Genomic DNA, 15135 nt, shown 5'->3' with positions numbered 1-15135 from the left:
TTGCCCCCTTCCTCATTTCCTGTTCCTTTGCATGTTTGTCACACTTAAGTGTTTCGGAACATCAAACCAATTTAAACAATAGTCAAGGACAACACAAGTAAACACAAAATGCAATTTGTAAATGAAGGTGTTTATTATTAAAGGTGAAAAAAAATCCAAACCATCATGGCCCTGTGTGAAAAAGTGATTGCCCCCCTTGTTAAAACATACTATAACTGTGGTTGTCCACACCTGAGTTCAATTTCTCTAGCCACACCCAGGCCTGATTATTGCCACACCTGTTCACAATCAAGGCATCACTTAAATAGGAGCTGCTTGACACAGTAAGGTCCACCAGAAGATCCTTAAAAGCTACACATCATGCCGAGACCCAAAGAAATTCAGGAACAATTGAGAAAGAAAGTAATTGAGATCTATCAGTCTGGAAAGGGTTATAAAGCCATTTCCAAAGCTTTGGGAATCCAGCGAACCACAGTGAGAGCCATTATCCACAAATGGCGAAGACATGGAACAGTGGTGAACCTTCCCAGGAGTGGCAGGCCGCCCAAAATTACCCCAAGAGCGCAGCGACGACTCATCCAAGAGGTCACAAAAGACCCCACAACAACGTCCAAGGAACTGCAGGCCTCACTTGCCTCAGTTAAGGTCAGCGTTCATGCCTCCACCATCAGGAAAAGACTGGGCAAAAATGGCCTGCATGGCAGAGTTCCAAGGAGAAAACCACTGCTGAGCAAAAAGAACATCAAAGCTCGTCTCAATTTCTCCACAACACATCTTGATGATCCCCAAGACTTTTGGGACAACATTCTGTGGACCGATGAGACAAAAGTGGAACTCTTTGGAAGGTGTGTATCCAAGTATATCTGGCATAGAAGGAACACTGCATTTCATAAAAAGAACATTATACCAACAGTAAAATATGGTGGTGGTAGTGTGATGGTTTGGGGCTGTTTTGCTGCTTCAGGACCTGGAAGACTTGCCGTGATAAAAGGAACTATGAATTCTGCTGTCTACCAAGAGATCCTGAAGGAGAATGTCCGACCATCTGTTCGTGTACTCAAGCTGAAACGAACTTGGGTTCTGCAGCAGGACAATGATCCTAAACACACCAGCAAGTCCACCACCGAATGGCTGAAGAAAAACAAAATGAAGACTTTGGAGTGGCCTAGCCAAAGTCCTGACCTGAATCCTATTGAGATGTTGTGGTATGACCTTAAAAAGGCCGTTCATGCTCGAAAACCCTCTAATGTAACTGAATTAGGACAATTCTGCAAAGATGAGTGGGCCAAAATTCCTCCAGGACGCTGTAAAAGCCTCATTGCACGTTATCGCAAACGCTTGGTTGCAGTTGTTGCTGCTAAGGGTGGCCCAACCAGTTATTAGGTTTAGGGGGCAATCACTTTTTCACACAGGGCCATGATGGTTTGGATTTTTTTTCACCTTTAATAATAAACACCTTCATTTACAAATTGCATTTTGTGTTTACTTGTGTTGTCCTTGACTATTGTTTAAATTGGTTTGATGTTCCGAAACACTTAAGTGTGACAAACATGCAAAGGAACAGGAAATGAGGAAGGGGGCAAACACTTTTTCACACCACTGTACCGTATATACTCGAGTATAGGCCGACCCGAATATAAGCCGAGGCCCCCAATTTACCCCCAAAAAAACTGGCAAACTTATTGACTCGTGTATAAGCCGAGGGTGAGACATGCCTGTCCATCCCTGTGTGTGTGTCCGTCCATCCCTGTGTGTCCGTCCATCCCTGTGTGTCCGTCCATCCCTGTGTGTCCATCCATCCATCCCTGTGTGTGTGTGTGTCCATCCATCCATCCATCCCTGTGTGTGTGTGTCTCCATCCATCCATCCATCCATCCCTGTGTGTGTGTGTGTCTCCATCCATCCATCCCTGTGTGTGTCTCCATCCATCCACCCATCCCTGTGTGTGTCTCCATCCATCCACCCATCCCTGTGTGTGTGTGTATCCATCCGCGTGTGTGTGTGTGTGTGTGTGTGTGTGTGTGTGTGTGTGTGTGTGTGTGTGTGTGTGTGTGTGTGTGTGTGTGTGTGTGTGTGTGTGTGTGTGTGTCCAGCCTACCTTTGTCCCGAGCCTCCGTCCCGTGCCTTGCCTCCTTGCCTCCGTTCCGTCCCGTGCCGTGCCGTGCCTTGCCGTCGTGTCGTGCCTTGCCTTGCCTCCGTCCCGTCCCGTGCCGTGCCGTGCCTTGCCTTGCCTTGCCTTGCCTCCGTCCCGTGCCCTCTTCGGCGGCCATTGTAAAATTCAAAAGCCGCGCCTCCTCCTTCGCCTGTGATAGGCGGAACACTGAATTTCCCAGCAGCCTGTGTTCCGCCTATCACTGACATCGTATCATCCTCGTCCGTAGTACGAGGATGATACGATGTCCGTGATAGGCGGAACACAGGCTGCTGGGAAATTCAGTGTTCCGCCTATCACAGGCGAAGGCGGAGCCGGAGGCGCGGCTTTTGAATTGTAGAATGGCCGCTGTCTGTCTGCTCGACACGCTGATCGAGCGGGCAGACAGCGATGACTCGAGTATAAGCCGAGGGGGGCACTTTCAGCCTCAAAAAAGAGGCTGAAAATCTCGGCTTATACTCGAGTATATACGGTATACTCTGAGTTAAAGTATCCCCGCGCTGTCGTCAAGGGCCTAAACTATTTATAAGGGTAGGTTGCAGAAAACTACCGACAGGGGTATGAACCCTAACCCCCAGATAGTAAATTAAAAATCAAACAGATGGTGTTGCGCTACCTGAGCTAAATATCATTAAAGTGCCTAATACTAGAAAAATAGAATCTATCTATAAACCAGCTACCCTATCTTAAATACAAATTAAGGTGCCTTGTGCTTTGTTGATAATATTAAGTGAGTGACATATTTATGACAAAAAAAATAAAAATAAAATTTAACTTTCTCCACCAAGTTAATCCAAAAAATAAAGAATATCCAATGTGTTATAAAACATAAATTCCAGAAATCATGTGTTATATATCAGCATAAATAACTCCAAGTAAAAGGAGAAAGTATTCCATAAAGTAAAAAATATCTTATATTAAAACGTGCAATTCATAGTGCATAATTAAACACAAAAAGTTTGTAAAATACAGTCTTTAGTGAAATTAAATAAAGTGCCAGTGATTATTAGTTCCGTAATCTTCTTAATAAAAGAAAATAAGTATATAAAACAGTCTATATGTGAACTGAAATAAAGTGCTCGGTGACTTATTCAGTGCTTCTCAAAAAACAGGTGCCAGCAATCGTGTTTTGTGATTTCTGTGTCTCCAGTATACACGACACACCAGGTAGAATGGCCCCTTACCTTACTGCTGTAAGGTAAACAGCAAATCAAGCAGCCAAACAAGGGTCCAGGGATTCTATCCCAATTCCTAGCAGGTGGATATTGGCCCCCTCAATTAGTTTTTTTTCCTTTCAGATAGTTTCCATATAGATCTTTGGCTTCAATGTAATTCCCAGAGGTCTGTGGACTGTGTGCTCCTCTCCGGTGTTCTCCGCTCCTCTCCTGCAGTGTGCTCTTGAGAGCACACTGCAGGAGAGGAGCGGAGAACACCGGAGAGGAGCACACAGTCCACAGACCTCTGGGAATTACATTGAAGCCAAAGATCTATATGGAAACTATCTGAAAGGAAAAAAAACTAATTGAGGGGGCCAATATCCACCTGCTAGGAATTGGGATAGAATCCCTGGACCCTTGTTTGGCTGCTTGATTTGCTGTTTACCTTACAGCAGTAAGGTAAGGGGCCATTCTACCTGGTGTGTCGTGTATACTGGAGACACAGAAATCACAAAACACGATTGCTGGCACCTGTTTTTTGAGAAGCACTGAATAAGTCACCGAGCACTTTATTTCAGTTCACATATAGACTGTTTTATATACTTATTTTCTTTTATTAAGAAGATTACGGAACTAATAATCACTGGCACTTTATTTAATTTCACTAAAGACTGTATTTTACAAACTTTTTGTGTTTAATTATGCACTATGAATTGCACGTTTTAATATAAGATATTTTTTACTTTATGGAATACTTTCTCCTTTTACTTGGAGTTATTTATGCTGATATATAACACATGATTTCTGGAATTTATGTTTTATAACACATTGGATATTCTTTATTTTTTGGATTAACTTGGTGGAGAAAGTTAAATTTTATTTTTATTTTTTTTGTCATAAATATGTCACTCACTTAATATTATCAACAAAGCACAAGGCACCTTAATTTGTATTTAAGATAGGGTAGCTGGTTTATAGATAGATTCTATTTTTCTAGTATTAGGCACTTTAATGATATTTAGCTCAGGTAGCGCAACACCATCTGTTTGATTTTTATATTACATATACTATTGTATTTAACCATTCATCACCTGCTCACTTTGCACTTTATTACGGATGTTTGCACAGTTTTCTTCTATTGATTACTTTAGCAATATTTGCACGTTTTGAATTTTTGCAATTTTTGCACAATAATATATGTTGTTGTCACGTAGCACTTTAATAGCAAAATACTGAAGTAGGCTGTTTAGGATCGCAGTATACCTGAACCTCTACCTTTTCTTTTTTTTTCTGTGCCTCTTTATACTTATAATTACTGGTGTTCCGTGAGAATTACAGCAATACACCGCTCATATTTAGTATCATCTCTTTATATATCTTCTTGTTATTGTATAGAACAGTGCAACACCACCCTCTTTTATTCAATGACATTTATAGTGGATATAGTTTGATTTACATTCGGTGTATGCAGCAGTTCTTTCCATTATCATATCTTTTTACATGGTATCGCAGGAATATTCAGCTATCATTTAAGCCTGACACAACAGATATATCATCACACTCATCTAGACATAATTCCACTCAACTACGCCCAGTCCCACATGGTAATATATATATGGAAAACTAACAAGAGAGGATCATGAGACATGTAGTCCTGTATACCATCAGGCCCAGGATGATTCCCTGAGAGTGCACTGCAGCCCCCAACATGCCCAGTCGGAATGGGAAGAGGAGGAGGAGGGGAGAGAGGACCACGAGAAGAGAAGAGGAACCACGAGGCTGTCAGTTGGAGGGAGCCAGAGAGAAAGTGCCAGTCATTGTATTATATATCCCCCAGGGTAAGAACTTACCTCCAGGTGGGGGGATGAGGGGGGATGGGATGCAGGATTTCATAGATGTACAGGACTTTATCACTGGTTGCTTCCACCCTGTCCTCCCCTCCACCTGGCTGCATCCACCAATACTTTTTCAAAACACTGTGTATTTATATATGTGTGTGTATATATAATTGCATTTTATAGTTGGCCCCCCTACTTTTGTCCCTGTACCCCCCCACATATGAAAACTGGAGACGCCCCTGTCTCTCAGGAACTTCCTGTATCACCGCATTTCTGCATCTAAAAAAAGACTGCCATTACTGTGCAGGTGTGGGCAGCAGCGAGACGACATCATCTCTCACTGCCCGTCCTCACTCTGAGACCACAGGGACACTGTCACTGGCCACTGGCAAGTGACAATCTGCATCTGATAACAGGCAACGTGACAAGTGACAATGCACATCTGGCGGCAGGTGACACGCTCATGGCTCCCACTAATTCTGCATTATGGTGAGTTGAACCATTTAATTTCATATTACAATGTAATAATAGAAATAATGCGCTTCAGTCATCCTGACACCATATTGACCATGATGCCGTGATGATTGAAGTGCTAACACCAGCCATTGCCCTGACAAATTGCCTGCAAAAATGTTGGCAGTGCCCCTCCCAAGATTAGACTCTGGATCTGCCCCTGTGTGAGATGACCCTAATTATGTCTAGATGATGGTGATGATATCTCTGTTGTGTCAGCCATGTATGTTTTATCTGCTCAAAACTTTTTTTATTTTTTTGAAATTTTGTAATAAACGTTTGAGTTTTATATAAATTGGTGAAATCATTTGGATTTGCCCTTTCTATGTGCCTTGATATCCCAATTAAACTTATCTTTTGGATCTCTCTATGTGAAGATGGCTCAGATTTGATCTGAATAGATTGTTTACTGTCAATATTACTGTCTATTGACTATACAGAAGGGCCCCTATTTTGCACCACCTGTGCTTTTCTTTATAGATTCTAGGTGACAGATCTATAGATTTGTTGGTAACAACCTCATGTAACTCACCTGAGTCTCTGATAGATAGATCCTTATATTCCGGGGTGTCCAGAGATTCATGTTCCCAGGTCATCCGTACTCTGAATTCTGGATCCTTCAGGAGCTCCTCGGGAATTGTGACCTCACTGCACACATTATAGGTCCCATCAGGAATATCTGTGAATGTTTCTGTGGATGATAAGGCTTCTTGTGGCTCCCCTATTCCCCGTGTCCATCTGATTGTGATATCTCTGGGGTAAAAATTCTCCAGAGTGACCAAATATTTCAGCGCTCCCGAGACAATTAAATTCCTTGATATCGGCTGTACAAGCCGAGGCTTAGCTGAAATGATACGACATAAAAATGATGAGTAAAATATTTATTTTGGCTTACCGTTACCTCACCTGCTCACTTCTCCTTCTCAGGGGTCCCGTTGGAAAGTAGTCCAAAGAATATTAAATCCGACACTTAGTCCTTTCTCACAGATTTATTTAGGATAAGCACAAAGTCCTTCAATAGAGGGTCAAAGTGTTAAGGGGAGATCAGGCACCTTAAAATTGTGGGTTAGAGGATAAAGGGGAGTTCAGGCACCTAGTAATTGCGGGTTAGAGGTATTAATCAGATCCAGAGGACAAACAGCTCCACAGACTGGATCCAGCAACCTCCGGATAGGCCCCTCTCACTTGACCTAGCAGCCAGAGAGATGCTCAAACAAAGGTTCTGCCACAGACTTGTCAATTAAACTAAAGCATTCTTGAGAAATCTTGAGAGATTTAAAGAACTGCCATACAGTACCAGTTTTCTTTCAGCCGACCCAGCGATACTGTATGGGTGTTGATCCGGGTTGCTCCCTCCAACTGGGTTTCCAGGCTCTTCCAGAGATACCAGCCTTGTGCTTGGTCCTCTCCTGAAAAAGTCCTCCCCTGGGTCCTCCAGTTTTCTTGGCCTCTCCCCGCAGGCGAGACAGCACAGGACCACCCCTGGATCAGTAGGCCCCAAGACTCCTTGGCCTACTCTCTCAGTTGCAAAGCCTCGGACCAGCCGGCCCAAGGCGCAGGATCATGCGACACAGACCCCAGGCCAGGAGGGCCATGAGGTCGGGATGGTGAACCCCGGAAAGAGCTTCTCCCAAAATGGTGTCGGTATCTTAAATACCCTCTTCCAGATTGCACAGCAGAGAAACCACTCCCACTGAGCTATTTCCGAGCAAGCGGTGGTATTCAATACATCCAGCTTGTTACATTTCTACACCTACCGGCGGCAACAGCGACACCCCCGGTCAAGTGGAAATTAGTGCAACCCAGCTGAACTGATACAGAAACCAGAACTTTTTGGAATAATTAGTCTGAGCCCAACTACAGCTTCAGACAACTTAATTTTGAAAAATAATAGCGTCTGCTCATTAGGAGCAGGGTGCTACAGAAGTATCTATACCTGTATAGTCTTTTATAAGACTAAATTACATAAAGGCCTATTTATAAAAAAAAAATCACTGTATGAATGTCTCAACCATTTGCATAGTGATGGTGAATAATCATCGTAATTTGCCTAATAGTTTTTTTCCCATATAATTGCAGGTCCATCAAGAGGCCATAATGCAGTATTTTTCTTAAATACCTCAGTTAGGAAAATACAGTATTATGGCCACTAGATGGAGCTTACGATCATAAGAAATTAACCTATTAGTCGAATTACAATGATTATTTGTGGCGGCTGTGTGCATATTATTTTTTACACATAAACCCCATGGTAAAAGATAGTTTCACTCAAATTTGTAAATTCATTGCCAGATATATCCTGGTGTAAAGCAGAGTTTCAAAACTGAACTTCAGTCATTTTTTCATGTATTAAATGTTCTTCCCTTGTTATTGTTTTATACTATCCAAAGTTAAAACAATAACAAGGGAAGAACATTTAATACATGAAAAAATGACTGAAGTTCAGTTTTGAAACTCTGCTTTACACCAGGATATATCTGGCAATGAATTTACAAATTTGAGTGAAACTATCTTTTACCATGGGGTTTATGTGTAAAAAATAATATGCACACAGCCGCCACAAATAATCATTGTAATTCGACTAATAGGTTTTTTTCTACCAGTAAATCCTTTATACAGCCCACTTCCTGTTTCTTGTCTGGTCTTTAGTCTAGGCTTATGACATCATACACAGCTCCCTCTCTCACTCTTGTGAGAGTTTGCCAGCAGGGGAGGGGGCGGGGGGGGTGTGAGTCATAAGAGGGCCAATGAGAGCTGCAGAGCTGGAGGTGTGCCTCTGTGTGTCTGTGTAAATCCAGTAAGTGAACAGGCAGCCGCTTCAGTTGCCCACAGTTAACATGGATGCAGCCAGACTCAGTGAAGGGAGATTTCTGCAGCATATTTGGCAAGTACAGAATCACAGAATATATCTAAAATAATATGCAAAGTGGTTGGAGGGAAGCTTCAGAATGGCAAAGATGTTTTTATTACAAATTATGTGAGCAGACCGCAGTTCCTCTTTAATGTCCTCCATAGCCTTTGGAAAATAACTATAGATTATGTACAGTATATGAGACAATTCTGTGGAATTCCTGGCCAGCACACCAACCCAATTCTTCAGCAGGAATGGGAAAGCTATTGACTGGGTCGGATTCTTTGATATGATAAACTATTGTTATATGATGACTTGAACTCACACAATAGTTCCATGGCTGGAATCCGCAGACAGCTCAACTACTGTAACAGAGAAAACTTCTCTACAGCGTTTCCAGCAAAGAGCACAAGGGTGGCAGTGTGACACGTATTCCCCTAAATCTGTTCATGGAAACTTTTTCTGGATTTTGTTTTAAAAAAAAGAAAGTCAGATAAAGAAAATCCCATGTTAAGTTATTTTGTTTTGCGTCACGTGACCCTATTAAAAACAGGGTATGAGCTGTGAATATTGGTGATTGGATGGTATTTGTCCAGTTATACCATGATCCCACCATTAGAACACAACAGTTAACAATATCCATGGATGTAATAATAGACACTCCTCACCATAAATAGCTCTGCAGTGAAATGTTTTCTCTTTCTTCTCTTCCCCACAGCTATATCTACAGATGAAGGTCACATCTTTGTGTTTGGTCACGTTGGGTCTGAACCTCAGTGAAGATGTGTAGTTTGGTCCGTCTCTGCATGACATGACCCCATACTGTGTGTCCATCAGTCTCTCCTCTTCCTCCTTATCTCCTCCATGGGACTCTGGGATCTCAGAGACTTGTCCTCCTCTCTTCTCCAGCCAAGTCACACTCGTGTTCTCTGGGCAATTGGTGGCTTTACAGTATAGAGATGTTTCTTCTCCAGCAATCAGCCTGGTAGGACCTTCAATGTCCATTACTGGGAAAACTCCTATATCTGCAAATTCATTGATAAAGAATGCACTCAGCTATTTCTTCCTTTACATGAAAATTACAGCTCTTACTATAAAACTATATAAACATTCCCAAATTTACACATTATAAATTAAATATTGATAATTAAGCAAGCCTGCAAGTACACCAAGATGACTTAAAGTGGTTGTAAACCCTCACATATACCAAATGAAGTGACTGGCCCCAGGTGATATAAACAGATGAAACAAATCATCCTACATAAGTTTTACCTGTTTATCTACAGAAGTCTTTCTCCTAAATCCATTCAAAGTGCAGAATTTACACAGGATCTGTCAGCTCTGGAAAGCAGGGGGTGGAGAGCTGAAGTTACATCAGTGAGGGGAGCTCTAAAGCCGCGTATACACGTAGCCGTCTGTCCAACGTACTTAGTCTGGCGGACTTCCCACCAGACTGTCCGTCGGACTTTCCGAACGGGCTACTTGCCCACACACGGCACTTTTTCAGCGGACTAAAACGGCGTACTAAGTCCGCCGTACTATCCGCCCTACTTTTGAAATGAACGGACTCGCCCACACACGCGGAGGAAAGTCCGCTCATTTCGAGCGCGTCTCCAGGTAGGTGGGGCCCACGAAGGAGACGTCGCTGGCCCCACCGCCTGGTATGGACTTACAGGGGAACCCCAACGCCGGAAAAAATCGGTGTGGGGTCCCCCCAAGTCCACAACAGACCCTTGTCCGAGTACGCTACCCGGCCGGCCAGGAAAGGGGGGCGAGCGAGTGCCCCCCCTTCTGAGCCGTACCAGGCCGCGTGCCCTCAACATGGGGGGTGCCTTGGGGAAGGGGGGTCTTCTCGCCGAGTCCGGCGAGAAGACCCCCGAAGACGGAAGACCCCCGGAGCTGTGCAATAAATTATTTTATCTTGTGTGTTGTGTTTTTTTGTACTTTATTTTACAGGTGAATGGGTAGGGGTACATTGTACCCCATACTCATTCACATAGGGTGGGGGGCCGGTATCCGGGGGCCCCCTTATTAAAGGGGGCTCCCGGATTCCGATAAGCCCCCCCGCCCGCAGACCCCAACAACCAACGGCCAGGGTTGTCGGGAAGAGGCCCTTGTGCTCATCAACATGGGGACAAGGTGCTTTGGGGTGGGGGGCTGCCCGGCCCCCCCTTCCCCAAGACACCCCCCATGTTGAGGGCACTCGGCCTGGCCGGCCGGGTAGCGTGCTCAGACAAGGGTCCCCCACGCCAATTTTCTTCGGCGTTGGGATTCCCCTTTAAGTCCATACCAGGCGGCGGGGCCAGCGACGTCTCCTTCGCGGGCCCCGCCTACCTGGAGACCCGCTCGAAATGAGCGGACTTTTCTCCGGGCGGGAAAAGTCCGCTCATTTCAAAAGTACGGCGGACTGGCATACACATGGCCGGATTGTCCGCCGAAATGCGAGTCCGGTGGGAAGATTGGAGTGCAACACGGCATTCTAAGTCCACCGTACTTTCGGGTCAAAAAAGTATGCCGGAGGCTACACACGGTGGGATTGTTTGGCGGACTTGAGTTTGCCGGACTTTTCCACCCGCTTGTTTGATCGTGTGTACGCGGCATAAGAGCTGATTGGTGGGAAGGGACACACCCTCTTTCACACAGGAACACATCAGAGGCTGTCGATCTGCTGGAGGTCCCTCCCCTTTTCTCTTGGTGTCAGGAAAAGTCATCAGAAGTGATTCATGCTGACAATAGAGGAACGAGGCAGCGGACAGAAATGACACTTAGTGCTCTGTAGTGAGACAAGTACACACTATAGAGGGATATACTTTGTTCATATTTCATGTCTGAGGTTTACAACCACTTTAAAACACCAGGGACCAATAAATGGATATTATAAGAAACCTTGGTCATCATCTGGTCAACTTTGCCCCACACCATTTGCCTGATCCATTCAGCACAAGATGATTCTATAGTTGCCCAAATCACTTCTGATATTTACTAATTTCCAAATTTTCTCAAAGAAACTTAAATTAAATATACCGTATTTATGGGCGTATAACACACACTGTTTTTCTCTTAAAATCAGGGGAAAATCGTGGGTGCGTGTTATACGCCAATCCCCACTGTCTGTGAGGGGGAAAAAGAGCGAGCGCCGCCTAAAAAGGAGAGCACCACTGAAAAAGACCAGGCACGCAGTCACGCCTTCCCGTCTCCCTGCTGTCTCTGAGGGGATGAGGAATGAGCACTGCCAAAAAAGACACAGTACACTCGGCTCCACTTGCCGTCCCGCCATTAGACCTGTGTTATGTCCATCATAGGAGCCGGGCTAAGGGGCGGGACTGCGCGGGACTGCGAGACGAGCCGAGAGTAGCCGAGTACATACAAGAACACAGGCTCTGTCTATCTCGGTGACGGCAAATTTAAATGGTTACATACCGCAAATGACACTGGGCAAGGCTGCAAACGGCACTGATCATGCTGTAATGATGGACAAGGCTGCAGATGGACACTGATAAGGCTGCATTGATGATCATTTAAATGTAATTTTTTTCCTTAAACTTCCCTCCTAAAAGTTTTTTTCCTTAAAACTCCCTTCTAAACTTGGGGTGCGTGTTATACGCCGATAAATATGGTATGTGTTTTTATTATTTATAAACTGTATGAGCTCTCTGGAAAGGTTGGTCTTGAATTCATCTTCATTTATAGTAAAGCTGCCCACCTATCAGAGACATTGACACTTCCTAATTCGGGATTTCATTACCAGTGAGTGATCACATAAAAGACTAAATCTTGAGGTTGTCAACTTTAGCTTTAATTACTGGCTGGCTCAAGATATAAAATAAAGCTGAATGTCAGGTATGGTTTTTATTGCAAAGTTACTTTTGATTATCTTGGGCCAATGTGTGCGACTTATTCCATACCCGAGAGACCATTGTGGAAGTGGAGAATCGCTGTAGTAGTTGGCATTACTACAATGATCACCGCAGTCTTCTGTGTCCTGTACCAACAGGATACCCTTCTGCATAGTGAAGACGGGGGCTCGGGCACAGCAACAATTCATAGAACACCTTGTATTTTTTTTTTCACTGAATACAAGGTGTTCTCTAACTGGATGAGATGGAAAGGACATCACAATCTCCACCTCATCCTATGAATGGAAAAAAATACAAGGCATTCTGTGAATGGTGGTGATGCCCCTGTGGTCGGTATGCAGTGGGGCAACTGCTCTGCCCAGCAGTGTTAATTTTGACATCACATTTTTATTTAGTTTTAGTTATAGTCTTTTTACTAAAATCCCATTTTATTTTTAGTCATCTGATTTGTTTCAGTTTTAGTCGTATTTTAGTCGACTAAATTCCCCAGTACATTTTAGACGACTAAAATCAAATGGGTTTAGTTAAATTGTAATCCATTATTTAATAATTTCTTTAGAATTGGAAAACTCATTCTATACTCCTGGAGTAAAAATCGAATAAGATGTTATTATTTATAGTATTAAGGTTTGAACATGGACTACAGACACAGATTTAGTTGTTGTGTATATTACAATAAACAAAAATATTGCTTTTTGACAAGCAGAAGTGTGATATGAAAATATTCCCAAAAAACTGTAAACTCTATTGGCTATTGTAATTCCATTGCACATATTACCTGAATACAGTATATTACCAACATTAAATATTAACCCTTTCATGCCTAAGCCTATTTCTGACATTTGTTGCCTACAACTTAAAATCCGTATTTTTTGCTAGGAAATTACTTAGGACCCCCAAACACACACACACACACACACACATATATATATTGTATATTTTTAGCAGAGACCCTAGAGAATAAAATGGCAATCTTTGGAAAATTTTATCACGGTATTTGCTCAGCGGTCTTTCAAACGCAATTTTCCGGGAAAAAAGACACATTCATGAATTAAAAAAAAAAAAAATACACAGCAAAGTTAGCCCAATTTTTGGATATAATGAATTTGAAATTGCACACACTCGTGGAATGGTGACAAACTAGGGTACCTAAAAATCTCCATAGTTGACGCTTTAAAAAAAATTATGGTTACCAGGTTAGAGTTACAGAGGAGGTCTAGTGCTAGAATTATTGTTCTCGCTCTGATGATTGTGGTGATACCTCACACGTTTGTTTTGAATACTGTTTACATATGCGGGCGTGACTTACGCTTGCATTTTGTTTGCTGCGCGAGCTTGTGGGGACAGGGGGCGCTTTAAACATTTTTTTTTGCCCCCCAGATAGGTAGTTCCGTTTCGGCCAGTCATTTTTGGACATGCCTACCTTTAATGCTGATTGTGCAGCCGAATGCAATGAATAATACAGTTTGCCATTCTTGTTGTTTTGCTGTACTCCAGAGTGTAATGCTTGACTCTCAATTGTTTTGTTATGTCTTCTCAATAAAGACCAACCTGGTTGTTAAAAAATAAATAAAAAAAAAAGATTTTTTGATCACTTTTATTGCTGTCACAAGGAATATAAACATCCCTTGTGACAGTAATAGGTGGTGACAGGTCCTCTTTATGGAGGGATCGGGGGTCTAGAAGACCCCCAATCCCTCCTTTGCACTTCAAAGTATTCAGATCACCAAAAACTGCGATTCTGAATACTGTAATTATTTTTAAAAATAACCACCATTGGCAGCCAAGTAAACAGGAGGTGATGTTGTCATACCACCCAACATTTTGAGATGGGAATGAGGGAATGAGGGACACCTAATAGCAAACGTATGTAGGCATAGGACACGCCCCCTGTCACACCCTCTTAAAGTAAAATTAACCCCAAAAAATTGTTAATTAAATCCACAAGGGTTTTTTTTTTTCACCACTACTATTCCTTTATATTGCCTTTTAAAATTTACAAGCAGCTATTTAGAATTTGGATGAAAGGTTTAGCACCGGGAAACACTTTTTGAAAGAAAAAAAGTGCATTTTATATACAACTATATAGATCAGACCAAAATGAGGGGCAAATGAGGGGAGAGGGACAGAGGGACATTGCTCCAAATCAGGGACAGTCCCTCCAAATCATTGTCAGTTAGGAGCTATGGACGTTGTGACGTCGCTTCCGTGTTTACACACAGAAGACTCAATCAAAGCCATTTCCGGCTTCCTTCCAGTCTCACTCTAGCCGGCGGATACCCCGGACGGGTCTCCCAGTGGGATAGGAGGCCCGCGAAGGTGGCGGGATGTTCCCTCCCGCCCCTTTGGGATAACAGCTGCAGGCATCATCCCGGTATAACCCCTTAAAGCCGAGGCCGCATACGGTCAACGCTAAGGGGAAAAAAAAAAAAGAAAGGCCTTTTTCTAAATTATTTTTTCTTTTAGCAGCTGAATAGATGCCCCCTACATATTCTTATGTGGTAGTGCAGTGTTAATTTTGACGTCACATTTCAACTTAATTTTAGACAAATGCCATTTTTAGTTTTAGCCCTTGTACACACGATCGGAGATTCCGACGGAATGTTTCCTATTGGAACGTTTTGTCGGATATTCCGACTGTGTGTGGTCTGCATCGGACTGTTTCCGTCGGAATATCCGTCGGACCAAATTTTCCAACTTGCCGGAAATATTTTCCGACATAATGCTCCGATATGACATACTCCGATCACATGTAGAGAATTCCAAT

The 15135-nt window shown here is 43.1% G+C and overlaps 1 protein-coding gene and 1 gene segment (V, D, J or C); both read right to left on the bottom strand.

The window, feature by feature from the left end:
- The window catches only part of LOC143923711 (uncharacterized), a 512582-nt gene that overhangs the window by 295521 nt on the left and 201926 nt on the right, over positions 1–15135 (bottom strand). The window lies entirely within an intron of this gene.
- LOC143925174 (Ig mu chain C region secreted form-like) overlaps positions 1–15135 on the bottom strand; it is a 45504-nt gene that overhangs the window by 4366 nt on the left and 26003 nt on the right. Inside the window, 2 exon segments of the C gene segment in view lie at positions 6193–6504; positions 9180–9536. Coding sequence covers positions 6193–6504; positions 9180–9536 — 669 coding nt within the window.

This window comes from Lithobates pipiens, unplaced genomic scaffold, assembly GCF_037356315.1.
Source record: "Lithobates pipiens isolate NorthernLeopardFrog02 unplaced genomic scaffold, aLitPip1_a1.2 Scaffold_22, whole genome shotgun sequence".
NCBI classification, from domain to species: Eukaryota; Metazoa; Chordata; class Amphibia; order Anura; family Ranidae; genus Lithobates; species Lithobates pipiens.
This window is presented reverse-complemented; position numbering and strand designations above follow the sequence as displayed.